This window comes from Ciconia boyciana, chromosome 16 (assembly GCF_034638445.1).
Source record: "Ciconia boyciana chromosome 16, ASM3463844v1, whole genome shotgun sequence".
In the NCBI taxonomy this organism is placed as follows: Eukaryota; Metazoa; Chordata; class Aves; order Ciconiiformes; family Ciconiidae; genus Ciconia; species Ciconia boyciana.
In genome coordinates, this window is record NC_132949.1 from 210,163 (window position 1) to 228,154 (window position 17,992).

At 42.0% G+C, this 17,992-nt stretch overlaps 1 protein-coding gene across 3 annotated transcripts in view; it reads right to left on the reverse strand.

Annotated features, from left to right (window-relative positions):
• Positions 1-520: 520 nt before the first annotated feature.
• Positions 521-17,992, reverse strand: part of GPS1 (G protein pathway suppressor 1) — a 30,220-nt gene continuing 12,748 nt past the window's right edge. Inside the window, exons 1-15 of one of the 3 annotated variants that reach the window (XM_072881220.1) lie at positions 17,781-17,851; positions 17,255-17,388; positions 15,059-15,151; positions 12,927-13,108; positions 11,545-11,709; positions 11,228-11,363; positions 10,986-11,063; positions 10,525-10,585; positions 10,038-10,123; positions 9,459-9,553; positions 8,226-8,331; positions 7,791-7,871; positions 7,525-7,662; positions 7,159-7,293; positions 521-6,402 (exon numbers count right to left, since the gene is read on the reverse strand). In XM_072881220.1, coding sequence (XP_072737321.1) covers positions 6,328-6,402; positions 7,159-7,293; positions 7,525-7,662; positions 7,791-7,871; positions 8,226-8,331; positions 9,459-9,553; positions 10,038-10,123; positions 10,525-10,585; positions 10,986-11,063; positions 11,228-11,363; positions 11,545-11,709; positions 12,927-13,108; positions 15,059-15,136 — 1,416 coding nt within the window. In that variant the 5' untranslated portion in view covers positions 15,137-15,151; positions 17,255-17,388; positions 17,781-17,851 and the 3' untranslated portion in view covers positions 521-6,327. Of the gene's footprint in view, positions 6,403-7,158; positions 7,294-7,524; positions 7,663-7,790; positions 7,872-8,225; positions 8,332-9,458; positions 9,554-10,037; positions 10,124-10,524; positions 10,586-10,985; positions 11,064-11,227; positions 11,364-11,544; positions 11,710-12,926; positions 13,109-15,058; positions 15,152-17,254; positions 17,389-17,780; positions 17,966-17,992 lie in introns of those variants that run through there. The other 2 variants (XM_072881219.1, XM_072881221.1) reach the window with 2 other exon arrangements.

The following is a 17,992-nucleotide window of genomic DNA, read 5'->3' on the forward strand; positions in this document are numbered from 1 at the left end:
CGTGGACTGGAGCAGTATGCTGAAAAAACACCCTAAACTAGTAGTAGCTGTAGATTTATTCAATCCATGGAGAAACATTCTCAGTCAAAGCATTAATAACAAGAGAACCCACAAGCAAGATTAAGAGGTCACTAAGCAGAGCACCATATGTGAAGCAGAGGCCTTGGCCTACCCTTATGTCAATCACCCTTGTGCTCACTTTCCTCTATTCTGTGTTCAAATTTTCCATGCTGTTTCTTCAGGCACCTTCCCTATCACATGATCACATGTATCTTAATCTCTCTGGACATTTGTCTACATCCAGCTAGCTTTTATCTAGCGGTTCCCATTCATTCACGCTAAGTCCTCTAGAAGGGACCACAAGAGGTAAGAACTTCGTATCCATTTGGAGGCTGGACTTAAATGCTGCCTAACATTTAGTTGTGGCTTTCTACAGATTATGACAATAAAAGTAGTTCAAACTCTCCTACTGAGTCTTCCCATTTCATTTGCTCATTACTTGAACAAAATATTTTCCATGATGTTCTGGGAATAGCATCTTCCAACCTTAATCAGCTTGTTAACCAAAACTTTCAGCAGCTTTCATAATTTCTGACTACCCCTGTATTCAAAGTAAGTTTAGACACTAAGCTGGTAGGTGTTACTCTAGCTTGCCTTGTGAATTGGGACTAGCACAGAAACCCAGGGGGAGGGAAAGGGTGTGGCATTTGCCAAATAGTCCAGTGATTATAGTGTGGGAGAACCAAGTTTAAAAATGCTTCTCTGCCTTATTTAAAGATGGGAACTTGAAACCATGTCTCCTACCTCCTGTGGAAATAGTCCACTTCTTCCATCGCACAGACATACACTTTAAAGCTGTCAAGTATTCTGAGTTCCCTGGTCTGTTCAAAAAGCCCCTCTTCTAATAAAAAGCCAAATGTTCATTACCATGGAATTTCCAGCTGCTTAGCTGACCCCTTCTTCCCCTTTACACAGTTTCCCAAAAACATCAGAAAGCTCATTCGTTCTCATGCTCACTGTGCCAGAGAAAATTTATGAAGTCAGAAAAGCTGTTTGCGTGAGAAACGTCCACTGTTACGACACAGTAGTGGGCTGGTGCTGTGTGAGAGATTCAGGTTATATTCATAACCACACAGTGGGATTTTAGAACACATCTCTCATGAGTACAGTCTCATCACAGAATCACTTACCAGTGTGAAGAAAGGATCAAGCTGGCTTTAGGCTCCTAAATTCAGGAAGGCCTTATACTTGAGAATCCAAAACGGACACATTTGTATACAGAATTAGTATTTAAGGCATATTTGTCCCTACCCCCTCTTCCAAGGCATTTCTTCATAGGCAATGCAGTTAGATGCAAGCTTATCTTGTTAGCTCCTGTCCCATGATGTGGCAGAAGACTGCAGTGCTCCTAACACAGGACTGGAATACTGTTCAGTTAGGCACTGCAACACAAAACTCCCTTTGTGCATGTAACTACAAATCACCATGCTAATGGAAAAAAAAACTTGTCACTTGAACTTTCAACAGACATTCTAGAAGATTATAACCTTGCAATTAATAAGGTAAAAATGACCGGTGTATCAATTTCTTAATAAACAATGCTTGTGAATTAGGAGGCAGTATTACAACATGAGTAAAGCCAAGCCATTTACCATTCATGCTGGGCACACCTGCACCTACACTAAGTAGGGATTACGTTCAGGCTAGGCAATATACTAATTATCCTGTTTATCTATCTCTAATAAAAAAATTGCAGCCTGCCAACTCAGCAAAGTAACATCCTATTTTGTTTCTGTTTCATAGGCCCTCAAAAATATATCCACTATTTAATTTTAATGGCAGTAGGGGGAGGAACAGGCAGTGCTCTGCATATAGAATGATGGTGAAAATGATCCTCGGTCTTTGGGTTTGAGGGAGATTGGATTCCTGTATCTAAGTCCATTTTCAGACACACACAAGGAAAAGTAGTAGTAGTTCACCTGACAAAAAGAAAGCCAACTGCCTTTATTTGGCAAACAGCTTATGAGATATCAGAGAATTAAAAAAAAACAAAAAAAACCCAAAAAAAAACCCCCAAACAAGTAGTACATGAAAACAAAGGTTGAAAACCCTGGATCTCAGCATGTATTTACAGGGTACAAACTTTATGTACACATAGACTTCACAGTTGCATAAACTACAGGCACATGGAGTACAATAGTCAAAGCTATAGCTGCAGAAATATTAGAGAACTGGAAGAGTGATACCTGTGGGACCAAGGACAACAAGGTTACCTAGCCTGATCTACCCCGTAAGACAGATTTTCAGGTCTTGCCACTTGAATTCTTGTTTGAATTAGACCATCTCTTGCTAATGCAGCTGCCCTTCAGTCTGTAGCTTTTAATAAGTCTACTGAAGCTGAAACTTGAATTATTTCTTTGCTGTCAAGAAACTGTCTTACTTGCCTTATGAATTTACCAGACTTCTAACTACTGAATCTCATACATTTCTCTTAGAGGTTGACATACCCTATTGGCAAGTTTCTGTTCCCTATCTAATTAATGTAGCCTACAAGTTATCCTATGAGATAATCTAAAGCTAGGCTGTTCTATCAGACCGTATGAAACGCTGAATGGAATTCACAGATCCATAGGAACACAGAAGCCAAAATAATACCAGCTGAAGTACAAAGCTCCTTTGCAAACCAGAGAGTAATTCATCTCCTATTCCCTAACAGCATCAGAGATAAGTGGAAGTCAGTTCCATACCAGTTTGGTGTTTTTTCACCCTACTGCAAATTCACAGTTGATGGACTACTGAAAAAATGAAATGCTGACTTGTATTAGTCTCAGCTCTCACAAGGGGGTGGCACAAGAAAATACAGAGCACTGTCCTGTGGATCACACTGCTCCCCCATTGTCATCTGCTTCATATAAAAAGTAATTAAGGAGATGGCATAAGAACCTCAAATAGCTAAATTAAGATGGCTGAGACTTTACTCTTAAAAAAAAAATATTAAAAATCAATACTTGACCAGCACTTTCTACCTATGCATGATGGGTCTTTGTCAGAAGCATTGTTGCTGCTATTAAGGTTTCCTCACTTGTTTTTCTGAAACTTTATATTACATTGCATCTATCAGAAATAATATGTTATTCAGCAGCAGTTTTGGGAGCTGTCTAGAGGATGGAACAAAGCTGAAATTTCAACTAAGTTTGGAAGCAACGCTGAGACCGCTATGGCAGAGTCCCAGAAACCAATGTACATATCATACATGCATGACATAGGGCAAAGACAGAACTCTCTTACTGTCTCCCTCATCCACTGAAGTCTCTCAGATGACAGTAGCTTACAGATGGTGCTGTACCCAGCCACAGTCCAAGCGGTAATATAATCTCCCCCTCTTACAGACCTCTCTCTACAAATCTTAGCAACACAGATCACTATGCTGGACAAGTTCTGGCCACATAATTACCAACCATCCCCAACTACTCCAACACAAATCTCATAATGGCAGTTTCTACATTACCACTAAAATTAGTTGTGCTAATGAAAACTGCCTTCACCAAAAGAACCAGGTTCTTTCCAACTATTTTCCCTTTATCCCTAGCTAGGTCAGGTAAAGAAAGCAGGATTTACACTGCATGAGGACACCATCAATTATGGCCTACCACTGGCATCTCCTTCCTCATTGACAAAAAGGTGCTGCACAAGTTGATGAAATCTACTTTAATAAGTTCCTCTGAACATATCCTAGAATGCCAACATGCTACAGATCCCACAAAACTTCATCCCCTGAATTACCTTGGTGGTCCCAGGGAATCACTCAAAATTCATTCTACACGAGTCACTATTTTCCCATTTGTTACTTGGGAAATTACTTAGAAATTTAAGGTAAGAATAAACTTTCACTGGGGGAAACTGCTTATGAATGCAAGTTACACAGAACTATATCCATGCTGTGTTGTATTTCCTGATTTTTAGACTGGCAGGTAGTTAGGACTGACACAGGCATTGAACAATGTCTAGAAGAAATATGCCTGGACAGCCCTGACTCACATCTACAAGATCCTAAAGCAACAGCAGCTTCTTTCACAAGCTAAAGGAAAGAGTTACATGCCAATAAGTCTATATAAAAGCATACACTATGCTTGAACAGTGCCAATGAACTAAGCAATAAAAGAGAAATGCTCTATCTGTCCAAAAGAGGTTGTAAGCATTTTTTTCTGAGGAGAAGAAACTAATCACCTCTGCCCCAGCTATGGAACTGCCTCGGGCCACAGCAAGAGCTGGAAAACGCTGTTGCCACCTCTTTAGCTCCACTGCTAAAGGATATGCGCTTCCAGCCACTCCCTGAGAGCGGACCAGCGCTAGTGTCTGGAAGAGCAGAGACTCTGAAGTCAGCGTGCTGAAGACGTCCATTTACAATTGAGGATTCCTCCAGTAGAAAGCCTCCAGGAAGGAACATAAGTAATCTAATAAAATCAAGAGTGGAAGCTGTGCCTAAGAAAAGATAGCCAGCTGACATGATGCACTTAATTGGGTTGCAAAATCATCTTTTCAAGAGCAGAGCATAACATCTTCTTCTTAGAAACGGTATCAGTGACCCATTTTAGGAAGAAAGCAAGAAGGTTTAAGTAGTATTATAGGACTGAATGTCTTTCCTTCAGCATGAGCAGAAGGCATTAAAATTACTTTCCCAGCATTTCTACAAGGATGTACAGCAATTTACCTGAGGACTCAACTTGGCTTTCTCACTAAACTGGCAATCAGTGATGCCCGACTCAATGTTCTTGATTAACTAGTTCTCCCCTTTCTCCCCTCAAAAATGGGAGAATTTTTCCATGCCAAATGCAAGACATTTAACCAAAGACTTCACAGGAACTATTGCTTCCATTTTCAGCACCTAAGTCATAAAAAGCACAGAAAGCCAGAGGGAGAGAGCATTGTTGCCATTTAGCAGCTGTGCAAATGCAGTCCAGGAATTTTGCTGTTAGAACATTCCCTCAAATTGCACTTTCTTCAGAGTTCAGCCAAGCTACACCTCCAACCAGATCACAAAGAAAAATACAATGTCCTACAAAACATCATCAAGCTTAGCAAAAAAAATCAATGGCTTGAGATCAAAATACCTAAAACCCAACTTTAACACAAAACTCCAAATACTCAGAAGCTTTTTAATCCTGCTGTTTAATGCACTAGATGTAACAACTTATTTAAAAAAAAAAAAAAAAAAAGCATTAATACATTAACAGTAACATCTGTAGTCAGTTGCCAGACCAGTCAGGGCTGGATCAAAATTCTTAGCTTGCCTTATGGATTAGATGAATGCAAGGCTGCAGTGACTTCAGAAAGTTCAGTGCATATCTCCTTTCATTAACACAGAACATGCACACACCTGGGCAGCCACCTTAAATCCCTTTATAAAAGGAAAAGCAGAATAAATGCACCTGGAGAGCAGGCACCTAGATTGGCTGCTTTCAGCTCTTCCACAGGACATGAGTGGTATTTTATGGCATTTATCCAAGCTACCAGAAGCAACTGTTGCACATGTTGGGAAACCATCACACACTACGGCAGTAAGACTGGACAAGCAGCAATATTTGCATGAAGTAGAGATTTACTGCTATGATAACACTGGACCCCAAAGCCAGGTCATGCACAAGTGGGAAACACATCAGGAAACAGGTCTTTGAAAACAGAGACCAGAAAGAAAGAACCTGGATCCAGGTAAACATAACACCCTAAAATAAAGGCCTGTGACTGAATGCATGGAAGCAGTGCCATGTTTTCTGGTATAGGTGAAAAATCATTAAGAGTTTCTCAGAGGAAATCTCCTCTCCCATCAGAACTCTAGCTCCATAATTGAGAGCAATGCACTTGTAAGTTTATCTGGAATAAACAGAAAGCTCAGCATTGCTCAGAATCAAGGCAATACTTTCAGGCCCGCGAAATTAATCTTAGATCACACCTGTCCATTCAACTTAACACTATTTTTGCAGCTTCGAAACAAGAAAACTAATAGCAGCTGAAAAACTCTCAAATCAGCATCTGTATGAATAACCTGACAGCTCTTCCTGGAGTGGTGGAAGAAGGAGAATGGAGGAAGATGTTCTACCAAAACTGAAATGATGACCCATGGCAGGGATGCTGTTTTTAGAAAGAATTTCTTTTCAAGGAGAATTAAAGTTACTGGAATATTCCTATTATCCACCATCAGCCCTGACCCTCTCAATCCGAGCAAGAAGTGAGGGAGACAGGGACAGTTTGTGAAGCTCAGCAGTTAGTGGGTGAGACACTGGGTACAGTCCTGGAGGGACCATTTCTTTTGGTAGTGCACGAAGTTTTTCACATGTTGGTGCTCATCCTGGACTGGCTGTTAGCTGGAGTAAGCTCCCCTTGGCTACCTTCTCTTGGAGGAGACTGCAACAAGACCAAAACACATCCTAGTTAGTAATGTGTAAATATCCTGCAGAGTGCTTCCTGAGAGACCAAATGAAGCACAGGTGAAGCACAGCAGGATAACAGCAGGGGGAGAGCATACCCCCAACTCATAAATAATGATGGCTTTGCAAAAGCTTTGCCTTTACAACTTCTATAGTTACAGTTCACAAGAACTGTTCCTAAAAAAGTCAAACCAGAACTTTTAAGCCACTCTTATTTACTATGTACAAGGTGCTGCTGGCCCCAGAAGCTGAATCCTATCTGGCATTTAGTTATCACAGAGATTAATATACTATAGAATTTAATACATTCTGTGGCAGATGGCCTATCCTCCCTAAGGGCATTCTTCTGGAACTGCATCCTGGAAGGAATACTCCAAGCAATTCATGCATTTTTTACTTCCTCTACTAAAAAAAAATTACTTCAAACAATCTTTGTTTTGATAAGATAAAAGATATGTGTATCAAGAATTAGTCAGAATTAATTAGTTAGAATCAACCCAAGCATATAAACTTTAAAGGACATTCTGTGTTGTACAAGCAGGCCAATGTATTGGCTAGAAACACTTGCCCCTTATATATTTAGTATTTACTATTTTAAGAATTTGTCCAATCATGAGCACAATAAATCCATTCCCCCTCCAGAATCTTCAATTCACCAACTTTTATAGTTTCAGTTAGAAAAAAATTTAAAATCTTAACACTGTCTCAAAGTTCACATTTAACATGCCCATACCTTGACATGTATCTGGTTGCGCAGGACTGCAGCTCGCAGGATCATAGCTTTGGCACGTCGCTGAAACTCTTTTCCCATTAGTAAAGACTTCTCAAAAGTTGTGCTGCGCTGATCTACATCTCGAGCATAAAGAATCTGTAACCAATACAGAGAACTGTACACAGGAGCTATGACGCAGTTCCACGGCAGGAAGCCCTTTCTGTGCTAGGGAACAAAGCTAAGGTATCATGGAGTCTGAGCTGACACACAGATCAGCCCTACTGAAAATACCAGTCATGACAGATGAATGCAACTTCAAAGTGTCCCAGGACTGGAGAGTTTCTAATCTTAGTACACCTGTTCAGTCTGTGGCTCAGATTCACTCACCTTACTGTGCGAGTCTATTCTGGCATTGATCAGTCCCTCCAGGATCAGCTGAGTAAGTTCATCTTCCAGAGCAGCCACTGTGGTATTAAAAGCAGTGGCCATCTTGCGCATATCTGCCGACACATAGGGGCTGAAGTACTAGGAAGAAGAAAATATTCAGTTGCCAGGTGTACTCCCCGCCCTCTGAAAAACCATGGGCAAAGCAATTACAAAGAGATGGTCTATCTTACTATTCATCCACCTCTCAGGATTACAGGAACAATTACCTGGATAAGGGCACGATTTCGAATCTGGGTATAAAGTGTCCTGACATGAGGTGCAAGGTACATATCCAGCAGCAGGTTGTCCTGTGCAAAAAAACCACTTCAGAAGCTGAGAAGCAGCCTGGAAAAATATATTATTTCTATGTTCTGAAACATATATGTGTATATACTTAAACCTTAAGGATATTACACTACAGCAAGACAATACCATAAAACAAGAATGAATAAAAGAACTAGCAATATATTTTAAAAATTTACCATTTCTCCTCACCCTCTGCTGCTAAACTACTCCCAATTTCCATTCACCATGTCAGGAAACAGAAGACACAGAAGAGCTGAACACTCTTAGTAGCTACTTTTAACAGTCACTGCTTCTCACAAAAGGCTAGGTGAAGGGAACTTTTAGGGTCTGTTCTGCACTGCTCCCCTGCAACTCACCTTCATCTCATCCAGCATCTTCAGGCATGAAGCATATTTAGATTCATAAAACTTGAAGATGATGTCACGGACCTGTGGCTCCAGCTCCAAAAACAATTTGAAGGAGCTACAGATAAAGATGGCAGTGATCAGACATTGGAACCCCCCGCTTAAATGCCCCACAACCCCATCACTCCAAGTTGCAAGGTTACAAACTCTCACTATCATTTGAAGATCCCAAGAATTTACTCCCTAACAGACCAAATAGCCCATTTTCAGCAGGGCTGGGAGCCTGGAACGGAGAGATGCAGCACAGCTTCAGAGCTGTGGTGAAGGAAGGCAAGAGACTTTTGGCAAACCAAGCAGTAGAAGTGTTTGTCCACACAAAATGAAAAAACGAGTGGGAATAGGTCAAAATCAGGATACGCCACCAGAAAACACAGGCCACATCTGTGCATGCGCTGTAGTTTGTGCTGGCCAGCTTTGTGTTCCCTTTCAAAGCACAGCCCTCACTAAGTACAGCATGCCATAGGTAGGTTAGGCATGCAACTGTCTCAGCAAAATAACATATCTTAAGTGTGGGAGATCTTTGGGATGCACACTCTTTCTCAGCGCGCTCCCAATTCTCCATCACAGCTTTCCAAACCTTGGGATCTCACCCTACAAATCAGCCAATAAAAAAGTCAGGGTAACCACCCTTTTTCCACATCAATTTAAAATTAGTGCTTCCATACACGTAGCTGACAGGAATTCAGTATCGCTGTAATTCAATCTATGACACACAAATATCCATTCTCTTCCAAAGACTGTAATTCTCTTAACCTTGTATATGTCATAGTTAGATTACACTGCAAGTTGTATTAACAATTATTAAGTTGTATTAATACAATTAACATACACCAGAACAAGTGGTAACATGAAGGCAAATTATCTTACAGCTGCCTTCTGTAGGGCTCTATCCCTCTGATTTAATATCTGATATGGACCGCTCATGGAGATACAAAATTGGGCTATGTAGATGTTGGATTTGATCTGGGTTGGAAACTTCCGTTATACTACAAAAATTTTAGCTGTGATTAACCACTGTGTTTAGACAGTGAAACATCACTTAATGCTAAAGCCAAACTAAGGCTCAGTGATTCTTTCTCTCCTCTATGAGAAAGCTATTAGTCGTGCCAGAATCCACTCTCAACCAAAGCCCCATGTCCCAGAAGATATCCAGTACATACAAACTCCTCTCAAGGCATCACTTACCTGCTGGAGATAACATTTCGTTGCAGTTCCTGACGGTCAAAGGTAGCAAGGGCACAGAGACCACCATACACAGCCACATTGCTAGGAGACAACAGCTAGAGAGAGAGAGCGTGAGAGAGAGAGAGCGCACGCTAGCTTTCCCTGGCTACTAAAATGGCAGAAGGCTGGAATTAAATATTCTACCCCAGGCCTTTCCTTCATGCAGTGACAAGGTTAGTCTTTGTCAAACACAGTGGAACCACTCAGCATCCTCTCAGGCATTCACCCAGAGCCTGAGGAGTGATTGTCCACTGCTAAGAGAGTAGAAACCAATTCCAACAGCCAGTCTTTGGATTGAGCTACACAGATACACAAATCTCACAGGTTATTCCTATGTGATCTAGAGTAGATAATTTAGAGAATCCAGGAACAGAGACTTTATTTTTGTTAAAAAAAAAAAAAACAACCCACAGTTCACAGCACCACCAAACTATACAGGAGCGCTGTGAGAATAACTACAATATCTGAATTTTACAACCTAATACTTAGAAGAATTACATCCCCTCCAAGACCTGCACACAGCTCCCTCTCGGTCCTCACCTCAGGGAAATCACAATGATCAAATGATGCCAACAAGAAGCACTTCGCTGCCTGTTTGTACTTCCGAGCAGCTAGTTCAGCCAAGCCTAGGAACCAGAAAAAGTTAGTCCTTTGTTTATGATAGCATACAAATTAGGAGAAATTGCAGTATCTGGGGAGTAGGACAGGCCCCCACATGATTGCTAGTGCCTTCACTATTGAAGTGAAACGAGACTCTCGGACAGTATCTAGCATCCTTTGAACTACGCTGACTCACACAGGCATCCTCTCTGAAGAAACTTAGGGAGAAGAAAGAAACGGCAAAAACAAGTCAGCAGTTCCATCTCATCAGCTTTATTAAATTTTGCATTTCGGGTGAGAAAATACAAAGTCTACCAAATCTGAGAGAAAAAATAAACCAAGGACACACTGTTGTCAAATAGGCCTACAGACAGCTAACAGGCAGAAAGATGGGCAGACAATACAGGAAGCTGAAGGATTCACTCACCTGCTGCACATTTCAGTTTGGTGAGAATTGCTTGTGTCTGGCTGTCTCTTTCTCCTCTTTGCTAAAGGATAAGAAAAAGCAGTAGTGAGCAAGCAGTATGAAAACCATTTTTAATACAACTGTCCTTGGGATATTTCATCCTAATAATTAACTTGCAAATCTCAACAGCAAGGTAACTTCATCATATTTGTCTTGGGAAATATGGCAAGAACTGATGGGAAGTCTCTCTGTTTTTACCATGAGTCAGATTTCCTACATACATCATGGGAGAAAAGCAACAATGAATCTCAAAAGAAATTGTATAGCAGCCAAGGAGGCTGGATTAGAGGAAGAATAGGCTGTAAAATGAAGGAAGTCTTATAGGGAGCAAGTCGTAAAGGGGAAAGGAAGAAATCGTTTTACAAATTTTGGAGACAGAAAACAAAGGGAAAACTCATGCAAGTTAAAAAGCAGGACCTTACTTCTGCAATTTCTGGTGTAGACTCAGCCTTGCTTACATAGCTCAGAACATGAGACCAGTTCTGGAGGTAGACGCTGACCTGTAGAGAGCCAGAAACAGTGTAGAACAGGCATGGATAAATGGTGTTACTTAGATAAGCAGTATCATCGCAGACACACAAGGTGTAACCAGTGCAAAGTACAGGTAGACTTTACAGCAGGTATCAGAAAGACACCAAGTACCTTTTCCTGCAAACCTTCCTACCTTGATGACATTGAGACACATGTTGATAACATGTTTAGCACTGGTGCAGTAATCACGGGCTCGCGAGTAACACTTGAGAGCGTTGCTGAGGTCCCCACAGTCAAGGTAATGGTCACCTAAGTCATCATGGCCTCTCCTGGAGCACAGGAATTAAAATACCAATGAACTGTGTGCTCAGAAAGGGACACAGTCAGTTTGTTCCAAACAAGTAACTCAACACACTGACCTAAGGCACTGAATGCAGTTGACATCCTGTGTTAGGTGCCTGGAGGAGCAAAATGCTCTTCCTTGCTCCAGCAGAGCCTTCTGCATCTTACCTGATACTCTCCTTGATGGAGTTCCCTTTGTAATTTTTCAGATCTGTGTCGAGTTTCTCCAGTTTAAGAAGAGCTTTTTTGCGTGTAGCTTCAACCCAAGCTGTGTCAAGAGGAGGAGGTTCAATTCCACTATCAGGGACAGCATCAGGTGTATTCTGCAGTTCTCTGGAAGGAAAGAGTTTGAACGGGGCTATTATGCTGCAAACTTTTCAAAACAGAGGTCTGCTAAGTACCTGGCACTATTACCCTAACAAACTGTACTGCATACACAAAATAGACCAAAGAGAAAACAAGGATGGTGGGAAGAAAGAAAAAGACTGGTATGATTTCCAGTGAAGACAGTAACATAAGCATCGCAGATGTTTACAAATTCTTCTCAAAATTATCCTAATGATCTTTTGCAGGTATTTTATTAACAAGCAAGTAATTGCTAATTTTAAAGAAACAACCTGTTCTATAAATCAATCGAAAGCAAGTTAGTAACTGTGCTGCAATGAATTATTACTTTCTATGAAAGTATTTAATGACTCTAGAGAGTCATTGAATCCAACCAAACATCTCTACATCAGGGACAGTGCGCATGTGCCTACGAGTTCTCTCCCCAGCTATACTGCAATGGCTTGATAGCAAGGCTATGCTGTACAGATACTACCCAACTTCTTTTTCCATCCAGCTCAGATCAACGCACCTACCTGTACTGAACTCACTTTCCAATATCTTAAAAAGAAAAACACATTCTGAGTTTCTTGGGGGTTTTGTTTGTTTTTTAGTTTTTACCAACAGTCCTTTTCACATATAAGAAAGCAATGAACATAGTGTCACACATACATGGTACAGACTCCCAGAGCAAAACAGACAAGAAATCAACAAATATGCATAGCAACAAAAATAATGCAAAGACAGGAAGTGTGGGTGGATAAGTGAAGTATCAAAGAGTACCCTTAACAGAAAACCTGTTGTTAGGGGAGAAAAAAAAAAAGGAAAAAACCCAAACCAAAACAAGGCAAACAGTTAGATAAGGTTTTAATTTATGAACACAAGATCATCTAGAAGAGGGTTCATCTCCATAATCTACCTAAGGAAAGACAACTGTATTCATTAATATTTGAAGCAGTTGCAAGGACTAAAGTCTCCTCAATATCTACCTGTAGCCTTTTAAAACACTAAGACTTCAGAATGAGATCATGTCTTCTGTGTTTAATCTTTTTAAAAGGCATGAGACTTTAGGCCTGAACACACACATTTCACTGCTATCAAATTCTAAGGGCAAAGACAATTTGCATAAGGAACATGCTAGTATTACATCCAAAGTCCCCCACTGTGGCACATCAGTCTTAACTCAGTCAAAAAAAGCTCCCCAGGTTCCCATGATCTCTTAGTACCTGGTGGCCTCAGACAACTTTCTGTGGATTTCTTCGTACACATCAACATTGAAAGTTCTCTGGACAAATGACAGCGCCATCTTGAGAGCTTCCACCCGCAGCTGTGGGCAGTGATCAGCAATAAATTGCAGCCGCTCAATTCGCATCAGACCACTGTAGCTGGACGCATACTGCTCCAAATCCTGCAAACAAAACCTGGTCTTAGAAGGCAAAGATGGCAACACTAAATCAGGCGACTCCACTGTGACCTGCACAGGTTTTCCTGCAGTCCTGACCCCTTCATGGAGGGCAACATGACTCAGACAAATCAAAAATCAGGCAAGGTTATTCAATTTCTGCTTTCTTCAAACGTTAGTGATTTCCTCAGAAATATGCAGTACATTACAATTTACCTTTTTTTATTTCAGTTGTGATGCTGTCCGTTAAGGCTAATCAGCTCACCCACTTTAAGCATCAGTTTTATCACGTTAATAATTTTGTCAAGATCCCATCATTTGAGCTGAAGTTTCCTAAACCAAACAACCATTCCAGATGTAGTTTTTCCTTGAAAAATAGTTTCCATATGACAAGTTGCATTCTTTTGCTCACACTAATTTCTCAAAACATCTCCTCTGAGAACAAATAGGGTCTCTTACTCTTGAGGAAGGACCTGAAGTTTAAATTCTGAACACTTCACAGATTTTAAGCCTTGGGGTAGGGGGAGACAAGGAGCACAAAACGTCTAGTAAAGATATGATACGGCATTGCAGGGAGATTTCCTAAAGACCAAAGTACACATGCAAACAACCACAGGAGAATGTTCAGGGCAAAGTCAAGCATTCAGGCAGTAGGATACACTAGATTCAGGTTGCCTGTCCACATTTAATATGCATCCTGTGTCATGTCTGACTCCCTCGCCCCGTATGTCTAAATTAAGATACCGCTACAGATGTCACGGTAGCATTTTCTAACATGATTGTTGCCTGATTCAATGCAAGAATGATCTTGCTCTGAGACTGAAACAGGACTGTGTGCACTGAAAATTTGGATTTAGGATTCCTGCTTTATTTGCTACAGAACTTGAGAAATGTAAAGCCAGGAGCGTTCTTTCTTCCACAGTTTCATGCCTGATGGTGCGCAATACTCCTGAAATGACTGAGTAATTTCACTTTACTTCTCAGCTCTTTGAATGTCAAAGGGGAATTATGGTCCTTCACATCAGTTGCAGTAAAAAGAAAATCACTAATTTTTGTGGAACACTTAGATGCTATAGCAATAACAAAGACATAAAGGTCACAACATAATTGCTTCATCACTCTAGCTTCAGAACAGAATTGAAATGCAATGAAATCAAACAAGGTATCAGGTCATATGCTGAAAAAAACCAAAACCAACCAAAAAAACAAAAACACAGAAAAACCAACAACAAAAAAAAGAGGGCTGTGCGGTAAACAGTGAATAACCATGTGACAACTGTTACAAGGCACGGGGACAAGAGGAACAAATTAAAGCTTCAGAGGTTATGTGAGATCCAAAGCTTCCTAACTGAATGGTTTATTTTGCAATTTTAATGTTGCCTTGACTTTTTCCAATTAACATTTTTGTTCTCTTCTGCAACACCCATCTCTCACTGTTACAGAGCTGATACATAAAAATTGGCCAAAATCTTAAACCATTAACTAAAAATTGAAGAAACTGATATAAGCAAATACAGCTTTTTATAACTCCACAGCTCTGTGGGTTTTAGCCAGCCTCCAGAGGATCAACAATGAGAGAGTTCTATCCTAATTATGTACTTAGAGCACCTGAGCCTTGCTCCTCAGAGAACAGCCTCAAAATAAAGGAATAATGTCTCTGTAAGTAATCACAGATGTACTAAACTATTTCAGAATGGAAACTGTGTCAAACAGGCAGCATGCAGCAAGTCACAGAACAGCAATTCCTCCTTCATCTCAGAAGGTGCAGTAGAGGTCAATACATGACAAGCTACAGAAGAGGTCACTGCTATTCTTACCCCACCTTGCTTTGAAGAGAATCTACTAATCTCTAAATACCAATTTGACAAGGAATAAAATGAGGGAGTTTTTAAAAAACCCTAAGGGAAGAGGCCATGCCCAAGAAATGTAACCCACTAGCCCTCAACCAGCACATACCAGAGTGGGGTTCTCCACCACATAGTTGATATCAGGTGCATTTTGCTGATCTTCTTGTGGATCTACGTCAATCTGCATGGGCTCTACTGCACCCTAGAATAGCAAAATGAGGTCAGAAGTAGCTTATTACATTCGAGCAGGAAACAACAAACAACTATGTGACTCAATCTATTAAGGACTTGCTTAAATACACATGAAATTTAAAAAATGGAAGAACACCCCTCAGCCTTTAGACATGTTCAGGATTTTTCTCTAGCACCACCACTACTCGGCATGACGCTTTCTCTAAAACAAGCAGCACTAAGGCTCAGCATTCGCACAGAGCGTTTTATTTTGTTTGGTAGATTATCAAGCAAGAAAGTGAAGGGGTCAATAAATCTGATGCTACGAAGTATCTCAGGCATGCATGCTAAATTCCAAATGACATTCCATTTATATTCCTTGAGCAAGAGCAGGCATTAACACTCAGCTCAAGAAGCTCCAAAAGTCAAAAAGTACCCAAAAAAAACTCACCAGAACCTTTCAAAGCTGCTTTAATGCTTAAAAGTAATATTTTGGGGGGAAAAAAAGAGACAACTGTTACACCTTTTGAAAGTATTAAAATATTTAAAGAACAGAATGCAGAATGGCAATTCCACAGTTTCTAACAAATACTGGGGAAAAATGTTATCTGCACTGCAAAAACTTGCCATCAGTTGAACTATCCTACTATAGTTATCCGAGTCCAACTGTTTAGGTAGATTCTCTTTTGCAGGAACAACAGAATTTTATTCTCCCAGTATATCTTGCACTGCTTTGAACCACATCAGGAATCATACCGGTACAGCGACCTCGGTACAACTGCATCGATGCAATACCTGCACGTGTTCCCATTTAAGACCAATTTACTATGCAGTCCTACAAACAAAATTGGTATGCTATCATGAAATTATTTTCCTTCTCCTAGTCAAAAAGTGTGCCCCTAGTCATACCCCTCGTCATACTGATTGAAACTCAAGAAAACCAAGCTGAATGTCTTCTTATAAAATGCTGAATATGTGCAGATATTACCATAAGCAACACCTGATTTGGGGTAAATTGCATTAGTGGACCTTAGAAAGGACAAAAATGCCAGCCACCTTGCCCCCACCAACACCAAATTATTTCCATGTTTTTATTGATTTTGCTGTCTGTTGAGAAATCAAAGAGAAGAGTTTTTTTGGGGTTGGATCAGTGTTTTGTTTGGGGTTTTTCTTTGTGAGGAGGAATAGGGCAGATCCAGATTTCTTAACTCTAAAAATTGATGTATCTTGTATTCACCCACAGCCTGTCTATTCTTTCATAGACTGGTAGGTACCAAATATGCACATATCTCAATGCTGATGTGAAATCTCCCAAAATCTGAAGTAAAAGCAAGTAAAGCATATAAAAGTTTGTCTCCTAGTTTGTTATTCTCTTCGTGAAGGAAAGGGAGGGAGGATGCAAAGGAGAGGCTGATTGTCCAGATCACCAGTCAGGAAAATTCTGCATAAAACCATTTAAGTCACCGTATATTGAGACCATTACTTTTTCCGTTTTTATCTACCTTCTCTCTTTTCTTACATCATAAACGCTGTCAGGGTTGCTTTTTTGGGGCTGTGCTTGCCTACCATAGTAAAAACCTGATATAGACTCCTCAAAAATCAGCATCACAGAAACTAACAGTAACTCCAACTGGTGGAACAGAATGATTTGTGTCCTGCTATACACTGATCTGCTGTACTCTGCATTTCTCTTTTAACTACCACACAAGGAAAAACACATCAAGTGGGCTGGAAGTCCCACTAGGACAGGCGAACTCAGACATTTTCAAGCTAACTCTTTATTTTGGAAGGAATATGTAAGGTTTACTTAAGAACGACTCACAAAGCAAATAAAATAATGCTCACTCCCCAAGATTTTCTGAGCCCAGAAGGGCGCCCTGTTGGAAGGTACCTCATAAGGCCTCATACAAGCTGATAAGCTGGCACTCAAGCTGAAGTCTCCTGCTGTACTCAGGAGGAAGAGGTGTGACCTACTGCTGGAGGGGGTGCAGTACAGCTCTGTCACTGATGAAGAAGCTGAGCTGGATGCTGAACTATCCCTCATCCTGTCCTGACTTTCCACACCCCCGCGCCCTGACAGAGAACTTGCTGCCTGCTAAAGGGAAGAAAGACAGTTAACTCGCAAAGGGATCACCTGTGCGGTTACTGAAGGTCCAGGCTCAGTCCACTGACCCCCTCTGGGCTCCTGCGGCTTTCCCCCTGTACTGCAGACTCAGTTCCTCTTCATTCGCCACCTCATTACACTCTTCTCTACTACCCAAGCCCTACCTACGGCAAGTACAACGCGAAAATCAAGCACGGGGGCCGCTGCAGCGGCGGGGGACGCCGCGGGTGCTGGAGGACGCTGGGCTGGGCGCTGCTCCTCGCGAACGGCGGCGGAAGCGGCACAGACGGACCCGGCGGAAGGGCGAGCGAAGGCCCAAGGCCGGCCGAGAGCGGCTCCCCTCCCCGCGAGGAAGCGGCGGGCGCGGAGCCGAAGGGGAAGGCCGCACCGCGCCACCCGGAGGCCGCGGCAGGGCAGGGCCGGGCCAGGCCAGGCCACGGCAGGGCTGGGCTGGGCCGCGCTGTCGGACACCGCGCGGGAGGGACGCCGAGCGCGGCCGCGGCGGCCCCCAGCGGAATAGCGCTGCCAGGGGCGGCGGGAGGCGGCTGCCCCATACCTGCAAGTTAAAGACCTGGACGGGCAGCGGCATCCTTCCCCTCGCGGCCGCCACTTCCGGCTGACCTCCCCGCCTCTCCCTCCGGCTCGGCTTCCACTTCCGGGTCGCGCGGCACCGCCGGACCGCATCCGACAGGTGAAGCCCTTAAAGGGGCCGCGGCCCGTCTCGCCTCTCCCTCCGGCGCAGCGGGCGGCGGCGTGGGCGGGGCGGGA